At 36.2% G+C, this 19352-nt stretch overlaps 1 protein-coding gene across 1 annotated transcript in view; it reads right to left on the bottom strand.

Moving 5' to 3' along the window:
• Positions 1-11992: 11992 nt before the first annotated feature.
• LOC111157521 (aminoacyl tRNA synthetase complex interacting multifunctional protein 1) overlaps positions 11993-19352 on the bottom strand; it is a 100009-nt gene continuing 92649 nt past the window's right edge. The window contains exon 7 of the mRNA XM_022519011.1: positions 11993-12211. Within this exon, the coding sequence (XP_022374719.1) occupies positions 12198-12211 (14 nt within the window). The 3' untranslated portion in view covers positions 11993-12197. The remainder of the gene's footprint in view (positions 12212-19352) is intronic.

The raw sequence follows: 19352 nt of genomic DNA on the forward strand, positions 1-19352 counted from the left end.
GACTTAGTTGATTGTCCCTCCTAAAAAGGGACTTTTCTTCATTTCAATTTCAAAGTACCATTCTCTTGTTTTTCCTCCTCAATCACTTCTCTCTCATATTCAAATTCTTTTGTTGATTGTTCTCTTTTCTTGATTTCTTAATGTTGGAGCAGATTTGGGATACTTTCTGATCCCTTTTTCTTCGCTATCTATACCTCTCCTTTAGTGATCTTACCCAGTTTCATAACTATAAAAGCCATCTATACACCAATGACTCTCTTCTTTAATTCTCCAATCCCAACTTGGTTCTGGACCAATCCCAAGTTGGTTCTGGACCTTCAGATTTACATTTGTCTATTCACAATAGACAAGACACTTAATATGGAAATATGTGAAGGGAATAATGTTTAAGCTGGGGAACAGGTTGCAGTTTTAAATAGTGCAATTAGGATAAGACTCATTGAAATGCTGACATTTGAAAAAAGATTTGATGGAAGTGAATTATGTGAATATCTGTGGGCATTGCTTCCCAATATTCTAAGTGAGGAACTTGCTTATAGTATAGGAGAAATAGCAAGACCTTTTTCCAATGTCACCTTTTTCCACTCTATATGAATATGATGCAGAGGCCCCATTGGCTCTACATAATCTAACCCTCTCCACTCTTAGTTCTCTGACCTTATCTCCTTGCACTCTTCCCCTGTTATATATATAGAATTAAATGACCTTATGTTATGTCTAGGACATTGTAAGTACATTTTTTTATAGCTTAGGGAAATGTGGAATCACTGAAAAATTTTTAAGTAAAAAATTTATGAGATCTGACCTATATTAATTAGGCTTGTTGTCTTTAGAAAAGGCATGGCAAGGGGTAAGAGTGGAAAAAGGGAAAATATTTGAAATGTTATCAGCTAATCTAAGACATAGATTATTGTGACTCAGACCAGAGTTGAAGCAGAAGTAATAAATGGTCAGATTATGAATACATTGTGAGGGCATAAACCACAGGATTTCTTAAGAGATTGATTGTTCAATGTGAAATGGTAGCACTCAGGTGGAATGGGTTGATGAGGGAATAGCAGGAGTTCAATTATTAACATGTTAATTTTATATTTATGTATAAATATAATAATATAAAATATAATGTTATGTTTATGTCTATTGACCCAAACTCCAGAGTCATTTACTCCCACTAGAGTACAAGCTACACCAGGTCAGAGACTTTGACAATTTTATTCAGTGTTAAATCCACTAGTACCCAGAATTATATGTATGACATATAAGACATAATACTACATGTTTACATTTTAATGAGTTAAAATTTTTAAAAAGATCAAAAAGCTATATAAAATATATTTCTCTTATAAATATATGAAATTAGAGTTACCATCTTATTGCAGGAAAACAATCCAAACACCCTTGAAGTCCAAACTCCTAACAAATAGGCTAAACCTATATTCAATATCATTTTGATGACTTTTTTTAGGGAAGAGTTTACTACAACTATAAAAAACAAAAGAACAGGGAGGAGTCAAGATGGCGGAGAAGTAGCAGCTGAGACTACTTCGGGTAGCGGGAGATCAGCTAGATAGCTTATCTAAAGATTGCAAACACCTACAAATCCAACGGGAGATCGAAGAGAAGAAGAACAGCAACTCTAGAAACAGAAAATCAACCACTTTCGGAAAGGTAGGACTGGCGGAGAAGTGAATCCAAAGCGACGGGAAGATAGACCGCAGGGGGAGGGGCCGGCTCCCGGCAAGCGGAGGAGCAACGGAGCACAAAATCGGGACTTTTAAAAGTCTGTTCTGCTGAGGGACATCGCTCCAGAGGCTTAACCGGGGTGAAGCCCATGCAGGGTCAGCGTGGCCTCAGGTCCCGCAGGGTCACAGAAGGATCGGGGGTGTCTGAGTGTCGCAGAGCTTACAGGTATTAGAACGGGGAAGCCGGCTACAGAGACAGAGCCGAGGAGTGAGCTCTAAGCTTGGGGTTACCTTGAACCGGTCGCAGGCTCGGTCAGCTCGGAGCGCGGCCAGAGGCAGGGTGACGGGAGTAAATCGGCGCTGTTCTCTGAGGGCGCACTGAGGAGTGGGGCCCCGGGCTCTTGGCTCCTCCGGGCCGGAGACCAGGAGGCCGCAATCTTCATTCCCGCCCTCCGGAACTCTACGGAAAGCGCTCAGGGAACAAAAGCTCCCGAAAGCAAACCCGAGCGGATTACTCAGCCCGGCCCCTGGTAAGGGCGGTGCAACTCCACCGGGGCAAAGACACTTGAGAATCACTACAACAGGCCCCTCCCCCAGAAGATCAACAAGAAACCCAGCCAGGACCAAGTTCAACCACCAAGGAGTACAGTTTCAATACCAAGGAGAGCAGCGGAATTCCAAAGGAGGAGAAAGCAAAGCACGGAACTCATGGCTTTCTCCCCATGATTCTTTAGCCTTGCAGTTAATTTAATTTTTTTTTCCTTTTTCAATTTATTTTTCTTCTTCTGCTAAATTTTTTTTAACTTTTACCCTTTCCTTTTTTAACATTTTTTAACTAGTTTATCTAATATATATATATTCTTTTTTTCCTTTTTATATTTTTTCTTTATTGGTTTTCTTTTCTTAATTGTTTCTTTCTTTCTTTTTTTTTTTTTTCTCTTCTTTCTGAACCTCTTTTTATCACCTTTCTCCCCCCTCACGATTTGGGATCTCTTCTGATTTGGCTAAAGCATATTTTCCTGGGGTTGTTGCCACCCTTTTAATATTTCACTTGCTCCTTCATATACTCTTATCTGGACAAAATGACAAGGCGGAAAAATTCACCACAAAAAAAAGAACAAGAGGCAGTACAAAGGCTAGGGACCTAATCAATACAGACATTGGTAATATGTCAGATCTAGAGTTCAGAATGACGATTCTCAAGGTTCTAGCCGGGCTCGAAAAAGGCATGGAGATATTAGAGAAACCCTCTCCGGAGAGATAAAAGCCCTTTCTGGAGAAATAAAAGAACTAAAATCTAACCAAGTTGAAATCAAAAAGCTATTAATGAGGTGCAATCAAAAATGGAGGCTCTCACTGCTAGGATAAATGAGGCAGAAGAAAGAATTAGTGATATAGAAGACCAAATGACAGAGAATAAAGAAGCTGAGCAAAAGAGGGACAAACAGCTACTGGACCATGAGGGGAGAATTCGAGAGATAAGAGACACCATAAGACGAAACAACATTAGAATAATTGGGATTCCAGAAGAAGAGGAAACAGAGAGGGGAGCAGAAGGTATATTGGAGAGAATTATTGGAGAGAATTTCCCCAATATGGCAAAGGGAACAAGCATCAAAATCCAGGAGATTCAGAGAACCCCCCTCAAAATCAATAAGAATAGGTCCACACCCCGTCACCTAATAGTAAAATTTACAAGTCTTAGTGACAAAGAGAAGATCCTGAAAGCACCCCGGGAAAAGAAGTCTGTAACATACAACGGTAAAAATATTAGATTGGCAGCAGACTTATCCACAGAGACCTGGCAGGCCAGAAAGAGCTGGCATGATATATTCAGAGTACTAAACGAGAAAAACATGCAGCCAAGAATACTATATCCAGCTAGGCTATCATTGAAAATAGAAGGAGAGATTAAAAGCTTCCAGGACAAACAAAAACTGAAAGAATTTGCAAATACCAAACCAGCTCTACAGGAAATATTGAAAGGAGTCCTCTAAGCAAAGAGAGAGCCTAAAAGTAGTAGACCAGAAAGGAACAGAGACAATATACAATAACAGTCACCTTACAGGCAATACAATGGCACTAAATTCATATCTCTCAATAGTTACCCTGAATGTTAATGGGCTAAATGCCCCAATCAAAAGACACAGGGTATCAGAATGGATAAAAAAACAAAACCCATCTATATGTTGCTACAAGAAACTCATCTTAAACCTGAAGACACCTCCAGATTTAAAGTGAGGGGGTGGAAAAGAATTTACCATGCTAATGGACATCAGAAAAAAGCAGGAGTGGCAATCCTTATATCAGATCAATTAGATTTTAAGCCAAAGACTATAATAAGAGATGAGGAAGGACACTATATCATACTCAAAGGAACTGTCCAGCAAGAAGATCTAACAATTTTAAATATCTATGCCCCTAACGTGGGAGCAGCCAACTATATAAACCAATTAATAACAAAATCAAAGAAACACATCGACAATAATACAATAATAGTAGGGGACTTTAACACTCCCCTCACTGAAATGGACAGATCATCCAAGCAAAAGATCAACAAGGAAATCAAGGCCTTAAATGACACACTGGACCAGATGGACATCACAGATATATTCAGAACATTTCATCCCAAAGCAACAGAATACACATTCTTCTCTAGTGCACATGGAACATTCTCCAGAATAGATCATATTCTCGGTCCTAAATCAGGTCTCAACCGTTATCAAAAGATTGGAATCATTCCCTGCATATTTTCAGACCACAATGCTCTGAAGCTAGAACTCAATCACAAGAGGAAATTTGGAAAGAAGCCAAATACATGGAGACTAAACAGCATGCTTCTAAAGAATGAATGGGTCAACCAGGAAATTAAAGAAGAACTGAAAAAATTCATGGAAACAAATGATAATGAGAACACAACGGTTCAAAATCTGTGGGACACGACAAAGGCAGTCCTGAGAGGAAAATATATAGCGGTACAAGCCTTTCTCAAGAAACAAGAATGGTCTCAGGTACACAACCTAACCCTACACCTAAAAGAGCTAGAGAAAGAACAAGAAAGAAACCCTAAACCCAGCAGGAGAAGAGAAATCCTAAAGATCAGAGCAGAAATCAATGAAATAGAAACCAAAAAAACAATAGAACAAATCAACGAAACTAGGAGCTGGTTCTTTGAAAGAATTAATAAGATCGATAAACCCCTGGCCAGACTTATCAAAAAGAAAAGAGAAAGGACCCAAATAAATAAAATCATGAATGAAAGAGGAGAGATCACAACTAACACCAAAGAAATACAGACAATTATAAGAACATACTATGAGCAACTCTACGCCAACAAATTTGACAATCTGGAAGAAATGGATGCATTCCTAGGGACCTATAAACTACCACAACTGAACCAGGAAGAAAGAGAAAGCCTGAACAGACCCATAACCAGTAAGGAGATTGAAACAGTCATCAAAAATCTCCAAACAAACAAAAGCCCAGGGCCAGATGGCTTCCCGGGGGAATTCTACCAAACATTTAAAGAAGAACTAATTCCTATTCTCCTGAAACTGTTCCAAAAAATAGAAATGGAAGGACAACTTCCAAACTCATTTTATGAGGCCAGCATCACCTTGATCCCAAAACCAGACAAGGATCCCATCAAAAAAGAGAACTACAGACCAATATCCTTGATGAACACAGATGCAAAAATTCTCGCCAAAATACTAGCCAATAGGATTCAACAGTACATTAAAAGGATTATTCACCACGACCAAGTGGGATTTATTCCAGGGCTGCAAGGTTGGTTCAACATCCGCAAATCAATCCATGTGATACAACACATTAATAAAAGAAAGAACAAGAACCATATGATACTCTCCATAGATGCTGAAAAAGCATTTGACAAAGTACAGCATCCCTTCCTGATCAAAACTCTTCAAAGTGTAGGGATAGAGGGCACATACCTCAATATTATCAAAGCCATCTATGAAAAACCCACCGCAAATATCATTCTCAATGGAGAAAGACTGAAAGCTTTTCCGCTAAGGTCAGGAACACGGCAGGGATGTCCGTTATCACCACTGCTATTCAACATAGTACTAGAAGTCCTAGCCTCAGCAATCAGACAACAAAAGGAAATTAAAGGCATCCAAATTGGCAAAGAAGAAGTCAAACTATCACTCTTCGCAGATGATATGATACTATATGTGGAAAACCCAAAAGACTCCACTCCAAAACTGCTAGAACTTGTACAGGAATTCAGTAAAGTGTCAGGATATAAAATCAATGCCCAGAAATCAGTTGCATTTCTCTACACCAACAACAAGACAGAAGAAAGAGAAATTAAGGAGTCCATCCCATTTACAATTGCACCCAAAACTATAAGATACCTAGGAATAAATCTAACCAAAGAGACTAAGAATCTATACACAGAAAACTATAAAGTACTCATGAAAGAAATTGAGGAAGGCACAAAGAAATGGAAAAATGTTCCATGCTCCTGGATTGGAAGAATAAATATTGTGAAAATGTCTATGCTACCTAAAGCAATCTACACATTTAATGCAATTCCTATCAAAGTACCATCCATTTTTTTCAAAGAAATGGAACAAATAATCCTAAAATTTATATGGAACCAGAAAAGACCTCGAATAGCCAAAGCAATATTGAAAAAGAAAGCCAAAGTTGGTGGCATCACAATTCCGGACTTCAATCTCTATTACAAAGCTGTCATCATCAAGACAGCATGGTACTGGCACAAAAACAGACACATAGATCAATGGAACAGAATAGAGAGCCCAGAAATAGACCCTCAACTCTATGGAAACTAATCTTCGACAAAGCAGGAAAGAATGTCCAATGGAAAAAAGACAGCCTCTTCAACAAATGGTGTTGGGAATATTGGACAGCCACATGCAGAAAAATGAAATTGGATCATTTCCTTACACCACACATGAAAATAGACTCAAAATGGATGAAGGACCTCAATGTGAGAAAGGAATCCATCAAAATCCTTGAGGAGAACACAGGCAGCAACCTCTTCGACCTCAGCCGCAGCGACATCTTCCTAGGAACATCGCCAAAGGCAAGGGAAGCAAGGGCAAAAATGAACTATTGGGATTTTATCAAGATCAAAAGCTTTTGCACAGCAAAGGAAACAGTTAACAAAACCAAAAGACAACTGACAGAATGGGAGAAGATATTTGCAAATGACATATCGGATAAGGGCTAGTGTCCAAAATCTATAAAGAACTTAGCAAACTCAACACCCAAAGAACAAATAATCCAATCAAGAAATGGGCAGAGGACATGAACAGACATTTCTGCAAAGAAGACATCCAGATGGCCAACAGACACATGAAAAAGTGCTCCACATCACTCGGCATCAGGGAAATACAAATCAAAACCACAATGAGATACCACCTCACACCAGTCAGAATGGCTAAAATTAACAAGTCAGGAAATGACAGATGCTGGCGAGGATGCGGAGAAAGGGGAACCCTCCTACACTGTTGGTGGGAATGCAAGCTGGTGCAACCGCTCTGGAAAACAGCATGGAGGTTCCTCAAAATGTTGAAAATAGAGCTACCCTATGACCCAGCAATTGCACTGCTGGGTATTTACCCTAAAGATACAAACATAGTGATCCGAAGGGGCACGTGCACCCGAATGTTTATAGCAGCAATGTCTACAATAGCCAAACTATGGAAAGAACCTAGATGTCCATCAACAGACGAATGGATAAAGAAGATGTGGTATATATACACAATGGAATACTATGCAGCCATCAAAAGAAATGAAATCTTGCCATTTGCGACGACGTGGATGGAACTAGAGGGTATCATGCTTAGCGAAATAAGTCAATTGGAGAAAGACAACTATCATATGATCTCCCTGATATGAGAGAGAGGAGATGCAACATGGGGGGTTAAGGGGGTAGGAGAAGAGTAAATGAAACAAAATGGGATTGGGAGGGAGACAAACCATAAGTGACTCTTAATCTCACAAAGCAAACTGAGGGTTAATGGGGGGAGGGGGGTTGGGGGGTGGGATTATGGACATTGGGGAGTGGGATTATGGACATTGGGGAGGGTATGTGCTATGGTGAGTGCTGTGAAGTGTGTAAACCTGGCGATTCACAGACCTGTACCCCTGGGGATAAAAATATATTATATGTTTATAAAAAAAATAAAATTTAAAAAAAAAAAAAAGAACACTCAAGATGGACTGATTACAGACACCCAGGGTAATTAAGAGCAGAGAGAATGGTATCATTGCTTCAAGAGCATAGCTCTAAGAGGTGAATGAAGAAAGACTGTACCTATTATTGCTTTCCTAACTACACCCCAACTCTTCACTCTAGGACTGTGGATGTCATAAATAGCAACATGGAGAAGGACCATGTAAACAAACCTGCTTAGTTGTAATTTCAGTAATTTCATACAACAATCCATCCTGGCTCTCTTAGAACATTATTTGAGGAAAATTATCTGGTCATAGGCCTTTATTTCACTCAGGACATAAATATTTACATAATCATTGTAATATATTCTAACTCATGGTCTTTAATACATCTATATTCTACACTGTCATCTCATGATCACTTGAACAATATAGGGCTAATCATAGACCACTATCCAAAGTGGATTATATTTCTTATAGAAATGTTAAATAGAATGGTAAAGTAGTCTCTATTTGTGGTTGATTCATTGGTTTAATTGACAGCTTACAATTTTCAAAATATTATCCTAGAAGGAATTAGTTATTAACACAAATATATCATAGATATTCAATAATTCAATATATGCAGAATATAGTAATAATGTTGTAAGCTATATCATCATTCATATCCCAGGAAACATTCTTCAAAACATTAAAATCAATCATATGTATATAGCTATCTCAATCCTTGTGGTCTTCCCATAATAGTTAAATGATTCACACAAAAAACATTCTAAAAATGGATTTTCTAAATCTATATGGTAGTTACATTCATGTTTACTTTTTCTCGTAACAAAGTAAATATGCATTCTTTGTATAAAATTCTAAATAAATTTTGAGATGGATATCCAAGTTGCATACAGTACACTAGAGTGTACTCTATAATTGTCATATATATATAAATATATATATGGATTATCCTGTATGTAGGGTGTGTGTGTATATATATAATACACATATATGAAAAAAGTGGAAAAGAGGAAGCCAAGATAGATCTTAACTTGAAATTAAGAAAATGTCAGTACCAATCCATTTTTAAGGTTTTAAGATCTGGTTGATGAGTTTTCTAATAATGTGCCACTAATCTACACTTTTGTGGTTATAATTAAACTCACAGCTGCATGTTTTGGGAAAGAGTGTGTTAAACCTATAAAAAACAATGTAGCTTCCTTTTGTTTTTCAAATCAATCTTAAAGTGATAAGATCTGAAATATAATTTTCAGTATTTAACTGGTTTTTTCGTAGTCAATTGTGAAGAAAAAAATATTATAATAAGCTCTTGCAAAACAACAACAAATCCATGCTCCTTGTTGTAAAAGGAAAAGACTACAATTGAGTTTTATTATTTCATGCACTGTTTTAGTATAGTTATAACCAGGTTTTCTTTTCTTTCTTTCATTCAAAATACACAATTAAAATAAATAAGAGACCTAAACTATAACCTTAAATGAGAGCTTATACACTGCATTCCTTACAACAGCTGCTTCTATTTCATTTTAAATCAGTCAAATTTTATGTAGAGTCTTTGGAGTTGACTTTATAGAACAGCAATATTATTAGGCCTAAAGCACATGTTTCTGATCTTGTGTAACTGAGATAATATTTCTTATAATATTCAAGAAATGAGACTGAGGAGGAAAAAAAAAACTATGTATCATTTAAAATATCATTGAAATCAGTATGAATGTTACCTACTGAGTGCACAGAGAATATAGGCTTTATCTCATTCTTGCTTAATCCATCATTTCTACTTTCTAGAGATCCATACTGCAAAAATACAACTTTGACATCTAAAAATGATCATGTTAGTATGGTAAAAGAGACATTCTCTTCTTAATTTCTATTCCCAGTGAAATTTATGTTTATATGTAATAAATTTTTTCTATGGAACTTGAATCTTATGTACACTAATTGGTGAATCCTTTCAACATCCTCATGAAAGAGTTAGGAAATTTCTGTTAGTCAAAACATGAATGAAAATAAAGTTATGGTCTATTATGTATCATGGAAAAGGAAATCTAATGAATTGTCGCATAGAAATTGTTAATTAGCTCTTCTTCTCTGTTGAGAACCAAACAAGAGGAAATTGTTTTAAAATGTTCTTAAATTATGGTAGGAGAATAGATGATAGCAAATATAATATTTTTCTTAGTGGTGAGAGTAAAAATGAGTCAGGATGAAGTTGATGAGCCTACAGAAAGCTTGTTAACAGTAGAACAAAGAATGATAGGCATGGGTTGGGAATATGGGGGCCATGCAAAACACCCTATCACTTTGTCCTATAACTCCTCTTCCCATCTCAGGATGGCCAGGCACTTGTATTTGAAATAGTCTCCTAGCACAATCCCAGATATCAGCGAAACATTTCTCCTGTACCGGTGGGTTAACCCAGGCAAACACCAGAGCTCCATAATACAACAGCTTATTGTGAGTCTTTCCTCATTTTGGAAGAAGGTAAATAAGATAGATTTCAGATGTTATTTTTACATGATTTATAACAATTAATACAACTAATTAATGTTCCTTTCAAACTTTTCTAGCCCATGAAGTCCCACATCAATGAAAATTACATAAAAGTAGTTTTTGGATCACTTTAAGAAGAAGAGGGCTATCATGGTTAATGATACTTTTATCTTCTTTAAGACTATAGACAAGTGATTACTGACCAAGTGGGTAATTCAACTAAGATTAACCTAAGGTACTTTAGGAACCTATAAATAAAACATTTTAACATATTGTGTCTTCCCCAGTCATTGAGCAACTATAGCTCTGAATCCCAGAGAATTACTCATCCTTTTTATTTTCTCTCTATGGTTTCCCAAAATATACTATAATTTGCATAAATAGTTCAGAGTGTTATGCATTAGCATTCTCTCCACCAAAGTACAACTTCATTGATTTACTACAGTACAGATGTATAATTTTTCATAACTGCTAATTTAAAATTTCCTTTGTTTCAGAGACATAGATCAAATTAATGAATTCAGAGCCCAGGGGGAAAAAGTATTAATTTAACATTAATTTTGCTTTTCAACATTCCAAAAAGTATCAAAGCAGAAGCTTATGAACATTTTCAAAGTCTTGAATTTCAATTCTAATAATCCCCAAATTTGTGGAGAGGTACATGTAGATATAGACACAGTTATAGATATATATCTTCATTCACAGATACCATCCCAAAAGGCAGGAATCATCAATATGATTAAATTTATTGGCTTAATCCAAAGGATTACATTCATAATTTCATGTATTCTCCAAAATATAGCTTTGGATCCAAACTTTAATTAAAGGTTCTTGGGGTGCCTGGGTGTCTCAATGGGTTAAGCTTCTGCCTTCAGCTCAGGTTGTGATCCCAGGGTCCTAGGATTGAGCCCTGTGTGGGGCTCTCTGCTCGGCGGGGAGCCTGCTTCTCCCTCTCTCTTTCTGCCTGCCTCTCTGCCTACTTGTGATCTCTCTCTGTCAAATAAATAAATAAAATCTTTTTTAAAAAAAAAATTTTTTAATTTTATTAAAGTTTGGCCTAATTGAAATTTTATAAAATAAAATTAGCAATGTACATTCAGTTTTCATTTATTTATTCAGCTCATTGATTTATTCATTTTCTGTAGAGAATAAGAAATGTATAACTCTTGTTTGCAAAATTATTCCACAAATATTCCATTACAGTAAGAGATCCAAGACAACATAAACATTGTTATTCTGTCTCAGTCATTGCTGAGATGGCTTATGCATTTCAAATTACAGTATTGGATGAGTTTAAGTACTTCTACTAATTCCATGTCCTTTTGGCAAGCCATGCTTGAAAGTAAAGAAACTCAAATGTTCTTAAGGCAAAAGCAGTTTTTTTTTTAGGGCCCTCAACTATGGTCACACTTGGATATTTTTGTTCTAACATGAGAAAGTCTTTTTCTTATAAAAGAATTTCTTAAATTTCTTAAGCAAACAGAATACTTAATACATACTTTGGTTGACTTATTTTATATTTAGTATTTATAAAGAATATAAGCTATGAAATCTTTGAAAAAATATTGATTGGGAAAATAAGATTATATTTATTTTAAAAGAAAGTTCCAAAATCAGTCAATTCCTCCTTAGTTTAAGTGCATGCTACATATAGTTTTCCATACACACATACACACACACACGTGTGTGTGTGTATCAGAGTATTTACGCCTACACCAAAAAATCAGGCACATTTCCTTTACATGACAAAACACTGTAATTATGGACAATGTGGTCCTAACATTGAGTGAACAGAATGCCTTCTTTAGTTGATTATATTCAATCTCATTCAATTTCCCATCTTTCTCAAGATCTTCCTCCTGAAAAAGAATACCAGAGGATAATATGAGGTCAAGATAAATAGAGCAGGAAATGAGATCTACATGTTTGATTCAATCGCCTATTTGGGATAATAACATAAAATCACTCCATTTTTCATTTTGTTCTAGTTATCTTTCTGGCACAAAATTATCCCAAATGTGGCTGTCCAAAAATCTCCAGTGATTAAGACAAAGCCAAACTCCTTACCCAGGGCTGTAACACACATCATAATCTGGCTTCCAACTACCTTGCCAGCCTCTCATTTACCAGTGTTCCCACTTCTCCTCTGACAATGCAACTGGAATTTCAAACTCCTAGTGGTTCCCTAACCCTATTGTTTTTCAACATTATGTATATACTCAATCAAGATTTGCTTCAGCCTGGAAAGTCCTTCCAATTTTTTTCTCACCAAGGGATTTCTAACATATTTAAAAAGTCTCTTGAATTCTGAAGCATTCTCTCACACTACTCATATTTACAAGTAGAATTGGGTTTTCCCTCCTCTATAATTCTCACAGCTTTATTAATATTTCTATTATGAATTACCATTCAAATATGCATTTAATATGAGGTTCTTCCTAAATAATGTATCTATTATATGATGTACATTTTCCCCCTATGTTTATGAGCCCATTAGCTAAGGAATATTTTTAATTTCCCATAGATCCACTGTTTATGATTCCTTTTCTTAAATGCAAATATTATTTCCTAATTCCCTAACTAACTTCTTTCAAACATATTCTTTATAAATGCATAGTGCCTGGTGCAATGCCTCCTACTTGAAAGTACTCAGTAAAAGTTTGCTAAGTTTGTAATTTTTTATTCATGGTTTGATGTGGTCAAAAGTATTCCATATTCATGCCCTAGAATTTGCATAAAGAGAATTTTTGTGATTTGAGCTTCAATGGTATAGCTGGGTTAAGGCAGGAAAGCACTACAAACTGTATCTAAAACTCAGAAACTTTTCTATGTCTTATTTTCCCCCATTTAGGGAGTACTAGCCAACCCAGTATTACATTGGGGTATAAATAAAGCTTGGTGTTAGGTTAGGTCCAAGTAAGCAATCAGTTATGAAAAATATTTAATTCTAACTAAAAATATATAAAAATTTATTAACATTGCTACTTGTGAGAAAAGTATTTTTGAAGCTTATTCAATACACAAAGCTTACAAATATAAAAGGAATTTTCTAAACTGTTACATTCCGGGATGCTTTGATTTCCTTCTGTGAAAAGCCTGAAATAACTCAAGAAATGACAAAGACATGTTAAAATACACAGGAACACCCAATGGCCAATACTGGAACAATTTGAAAAACAAAGTAAATAATAATACTATTAGCTTATAATCTATGTTGAAATGAATAAATGACTCAATAAATGAATAAAAGGACAAAAGGAATAGCTACTTTTGAGAAAAAACTAACATTAAGTAATCACCATATTAATAATTGGTTGCAGGCAGATAATAAATGAATGACAAAATCAGTGAGCAAAATTATGATGAAAAATAGGATATTCACAGTTTCAACATATATCTCTATTAGAAAAGTATCTTTCTCAGGGGAAAAAAAAGAAATTTGACTGAAGAAAACTGGCAGACACCACCTTTAACAAGCGATCAAGGTTAACATCAATCACTAGGAAGATATATCAACATCCGGTACTTGCTCATATGATGCACCAAGGATACATCCTTTCTGCAGTATTTTTGCTAATCATGAATATTCCCAACAAAATATCAGACAAACATAATCAGAAAAACATAATCAGACAAACAAAAATCAGAAAAAAATCAGACAAACATAAGTTGAAAAACATTTTACAAAATGATCCAAATGACCCTTAAAAAAGTCACAAAAGTCACAAAAGTCACAAAAGACAAAGACAGACTGAGGAACTGTCACAGTTTGGAGGAGACTAAATAAATGTTATAATCAAATGCAGTGGGGAAGCCTGGATGGATTCTGGACCAGAAAAAGAATATTTCTGAAACAATTCACAAAAATCAATTCAGATTTCTCTATATAAATACAAATATAAATAAATAATAGTATTGTAGCAGTGTTTGTTTCCTGGTTTTGATAACTGTGCTATTGTTATACAAAATGTTAACATCAGGGAAAATTGAGTGAAGGGTATATAGGAATTACATGTACTATTTTTGCAACTTACATCTAAATATTAAAATTATTTCAAAATAAAAACAAAATTCCTTTAAACAAAATCTTAGTTTAGTTCCTTACTCAGAGTCAACTTATTTTATGAAGTTCCCTCTGGTCATCCTAGCCAAAAGTGAGTTAGAGTGTCTAGGACCAGAATGGTTGAGTTTGAATCACAAACTTATAAACTTGAAACAAAACTTACAATAATCTTGGACAAACTCTTTTATCTTTCTGTGCTTCAATTTTCTCACCCGCAAAATGGGAGTAGTAATAGTACCTGCCTCAAAGGATTGTTTTAAGGATTTCATGATTAAATATGAGTAAGTGCTTAGAAGAGTGTCTGCCATATAGTAAGTGTTGTTACTATTATATCTACATGGAACCCTACATATATTTTTTTGCATTGCAATTGTCAGAATATAAATCCAAACTTGTATATGGATTATAACACAATGAAAAGGATTACTAGTATTCCTCTACTTTTATATATAATCTGTATCTGTGTATGTCAGAAGTTAAAGAGGAGAATATTGAACAATGACTTACATGTTTTGTGGGGTTGGTTTATCAGTTTACAGATCAATATCCATATTCATTTTGGAATTATGTTTTAGGAATATCAATGAATAACATAGAAGAATGTAAGCTTTTCAAAAGTTAAATATGGGACAGGGGAAGGTGGCTAGGGATGGGCAAAGTGAGTGAAGGGAAATAGGAAATACAGGTTTCCAGTTATGAACTGAATTAAGTCATGGGAATAAAAGGCACAATATAGGGAAAATAATCTATGATATTATAATAGTTTTGTGTGGTGACAGATGGTAGCTACACTTGTGGTGAGCATACCATAATGTTTAAACTTGTCTAATCAGTATGTTGTACTCATGCAACTAGTGTAAAATTATTTATCAACTATACTCAGATTTTAAAAAATGAAGTTAAATATGGGAAAGAAAGGCTCACCTATATTCAAATTTATCCCCAACCACACATTCATACACAATGCCTTCTGCAGTATCTATCAGATAATATGCATCAAAGCACTTTATTAAATGGGATGAATGAATAAACAAACTAGTATTAACCAATTCCTTACTTTTTTTAAGTTTCTATTTTAATTCCACCTAGTAAACATACAATGTTATATTAGTTTCAAGTGTACAATATAGTAATTCAACACTTCCATACATCACCCACTGTTCATCACAAGTATACTCCTTAATCTCCATCACCCATTTCACCTATCCCCACCAACCTCCCCTCTGTTAACCATCAGTGTGCTCTCTATAGTTGAGAGTCTGTTTTTTGGTTTGTTGCTCTCTCTTTTCCCCCAACAAATGTTGCTCATTTGTTTTGTTTCTTAAATTCCACATATGCATGAAATCATATTGTATTCTCTAACTAACTTATATCTTACTTGGCATTATACTCTCTAGCTCCATCCATGTCATTGCAAATGGCAAGATTTTGTTCTTTTTAAGGCTGAATAATATTTCATTGTATATATAACCACCTCTTCTTTATCCATTTGTCAGTTGATGGACACTTGGGCTGCTTCCATATCTTAGCTATTGAAAATAATGCTGCCATAAACATAGGCCATGTATGTATTCCTTTGGATTAGTGTTTCTGTATTCTTTGGATAATCACCCAGTAGTGCGATTGCTAGATAATAGAATAGTTTTTAACTTTTTGAAGAATCTTACACTGTTTTCCACAGTGGTTGCACCAGTTTTGCATTTGTACCAAAGCAATGCTTTATCATTAATTAATAAATTTGTGTACAACCATGATTTGATGCTTCTGCTTGAAATGTTACTAGGTTAGGGCTAAAATTATCATTGATTTTTTTGAAATTTTAGAAACACTGCACATTTTATTTTATTCTGTTATATCATAAGAGGCAAGCTGTGTCTTGTTCTAGTTTAAAGGAAAAATTGTAGTTCATAATTGTAGTTTATGTGGCAGAGGGTAAATAAGATTTTGCATACAAAAATAATTATATATTAAATCCTATGAAATGAAATATTAAATTCTATGAAATAAAGCATGTTCCCAAACTAAAGACTATGCCTAATCTGCCTATAAGTCCATACTGATCAGTGCTTTTTATTTAATCATTTAGATGATTTAAAGTCACAGAGGTCACTTTATAATCTCCCCTCTTTACACTACACATTTATTCATGAGTCCATAGTACACATCTTCACATTCCTTTTCCATTTCACTTTTCTCTTCCAGTTAATGAAATCTCAATAACAATGTTGCTTGAACAGTTCTCCCCTTATCAACATATTCAGAAATAAAAAGACTTTAAAATTTTTGTCCCTGAAAAGTCTTTGAAAGATATATCTTTATGAGTGCAAAATATGAAAAGAAATTACCTATTGAGTATAATATAGTAATATTTATGAGAAATATGATTTGAGCCAACTAAGAGTGTATTATATACATATTTTGATTTAAAGGATTTTCCCAGGAGCATGCTGGGACAAAGTAGGATGTACCAGGAATCCAGCTCCCTATCTAGACAAAATTGCACTGCCAGAATCTGTCTGATGTAACTGTCTTGGAACTCTGGAAACTATTGAATGTTTTCCACTTTCAGGGGAAGTCTTAGACAGTAAATTGTAATTAATTTTAGCTCTTAGCTCATCAGTGGCTACCCATCTCCCACGTCTAACCCACTGAATGCATCTATGCATGTGTTCCTGGAATGCTTTGCAAACATACAGTGTGCAAGAGCCAGCGTGGGCAATAAAGATCCTATCTTCCAAATACTGAGATCTGTATTCAGGCCACTGATTGCTGCTTCTAATCACAGAGGTGTGGACACAGAAGCAGGCAGCCATTGTTGCCCTCCCCCGCTCTTCCTACCCCCTCACCCCCCCACTCCCCACCCCCCACCACCACCCGCCATTTGTTGCAGGCCTCTCCCACACTGGCTGAAATGACTTCTGGAGAATTTAAAGTGCTAGCCCTATATCCCCCCTCCCTTCATTTTCTCTTTTTCTCCTTCTGGAAGCCAGACATAAAAGACCAGGACATTTGAAAGCAACTGCATATACAACAGAAATTTAAAAGTCACCACACATGCCCAGGCTTAGAAAAGACCTAAAAAGACCTTATGTTTATACCTTAGGCTGATCCTTACCATGGAGACAGCCTACAACAATCAAAAAGAAAACAATAACAAAAAAGCAAACCCTGGGGAGCTTTTGATTTCCAAAGAAGAAAATCTAATTTCCAGAGTTATCGTTTTATTAGATTCAAATGTTCAGTTTTCAATAATAAAAATAGCAAGATATACAAAGAAACAGGAAAGTATGGCCCATTTAAAAACAAGAAACAAACAAATAGGTACTGTCCCTGAAAACTACCAAACTGCAGAAATACTAGACAAAAACTTTAAAACAACAGTCTTAAGGATGTTCAAAGAACTAAAGGAAGACATGGAGAAACAAGAAAACAATACACGAACAAATTGGAAATATCAATGAGCAGAAAAAAGACCTAAAAGGAAATTCTAGAGCTGAAAAGTTTAATAACTGAAATGAAAAATTCACTAGAAAGATTCAAAGGCAAATTTAAGCAAATTTGAATTAGAATTAGAATAATTAGAATAATCAGCAAACTTGAAGTTAGGACAGTTGTAATTATCAAGTCTGAAGAAATAAGAAAAGAAAACCTAAGTATAGTGAAAAGATCTGAGGGACCTATGGGACACCATCAGTCAAATCAACATATGTATTGTGGAAGTCCCAGAAGGAAAAGAAAGAGAGAAAAGGGTAGAGATTATTTGGGGAAATAATGGCTGAAAGCATCAAATTTGGTGAATGATAGTTTATAAACACCCAAAAAAGCTCAACAACCAAACAGGATAACTCAAACAGACCCACTCCAAGATACATTATAATTAACATTATATATGAGAAAAGACAAAGAGCAAATCTTGAACACAGCAAAAAACATAAAGGAGGAAGGAGTCAAGATGGCGGAGAAGTAGCAGGCTGAGACTACTTCAGGTAGCGGGAGATCAGCTAGATTAGCTTATCTAAAGATTGCAAACACCTACAAATCCAACGGGAGATTGAAGAGAAGAAGAACAGCAACTCTAGAAACAGAAAATCAACCACTTTCTGAAAGGCAGGACTGGCGGAGAAGTGAATCCAAAGCGACGGGAAGATAGACCGCGGGGGGAGGGGCCGGCTCCCGGCAAGCGGCGGAGCAACGGAGCACAAAATTGGGACTTTTAAAAGTCTGTTCCGCTGAGGGACATCGCTCCAGAGGCTTAACCGGGGTGAAGCCCACGCAGGGTCAGCGTGGCCTCAGGTCCCGCAGGATCACAGAAGGATCGGGGGTGTCTGAGTGCCGCAGAGCTTACAGGTATTAGAACGGGGAAGCCAGCTACAGAGACAGAGCCGAGGAGTAAGCGCTAAGCTCCGGGTTACCTTGAACTGGTCGCAGGCTCGGTCAGCTCGGAGCGCGGCCAGAGGCAGGGTGACAGGATTAAATCGGCGCTGTTCTCTGAGGGCGCACTGAGGAGTGGGGCCCCGGGCTCTCGGCTCCTCCATGCCCGAAGACCGGGAGGCCACCATCTTCATTCCTGCCCTCCGGAACTCTACGGAAAGTGCTCAGGGAACAAAAGCTCCTGAAAGCAAACCCGAGCGGATTACTCAGCCCGGCCCCTGGTAAGGGCGGTGCAACTCCGCCTGGAGCAAAGACACTTGAGAATCACTACAACAGGCCCCTCCCCAAGAAGATCAACAAGAAGCCCAGCCAGGACCAAGTTCACCTACCAAGGAGTGCAGTTTCAATACCAAGGAGACAGGGGAATTACAAAGGAGGAGAAAGCAAAGCACAGAACTCAGCTTTCTCCCCATGATTCTTTAGCCTTGCAGTTAATTTAACTTCTTCAATTTAATTTTAATTTCTTTTTCAATTTATTTTTCTTCTTCTGCTAAATTTTTTTAACT

The sequence above is a fragment of the Enhydra lutris genome, unplaced genomic scaffold, assembly GCF_002288905.1.
Source record: "Enhydra lutris kenyoni isolate GAN:26980312 unplaced genomic scaffold, ASM228890v2 scaffoldscaffold3, whole genome shotgun sequence".
NCBI lineage: Eukaryota > Metazoa > Chordata > Mammalia > Carnivora > Mustelidae > Enhydra > Enhydra lutris.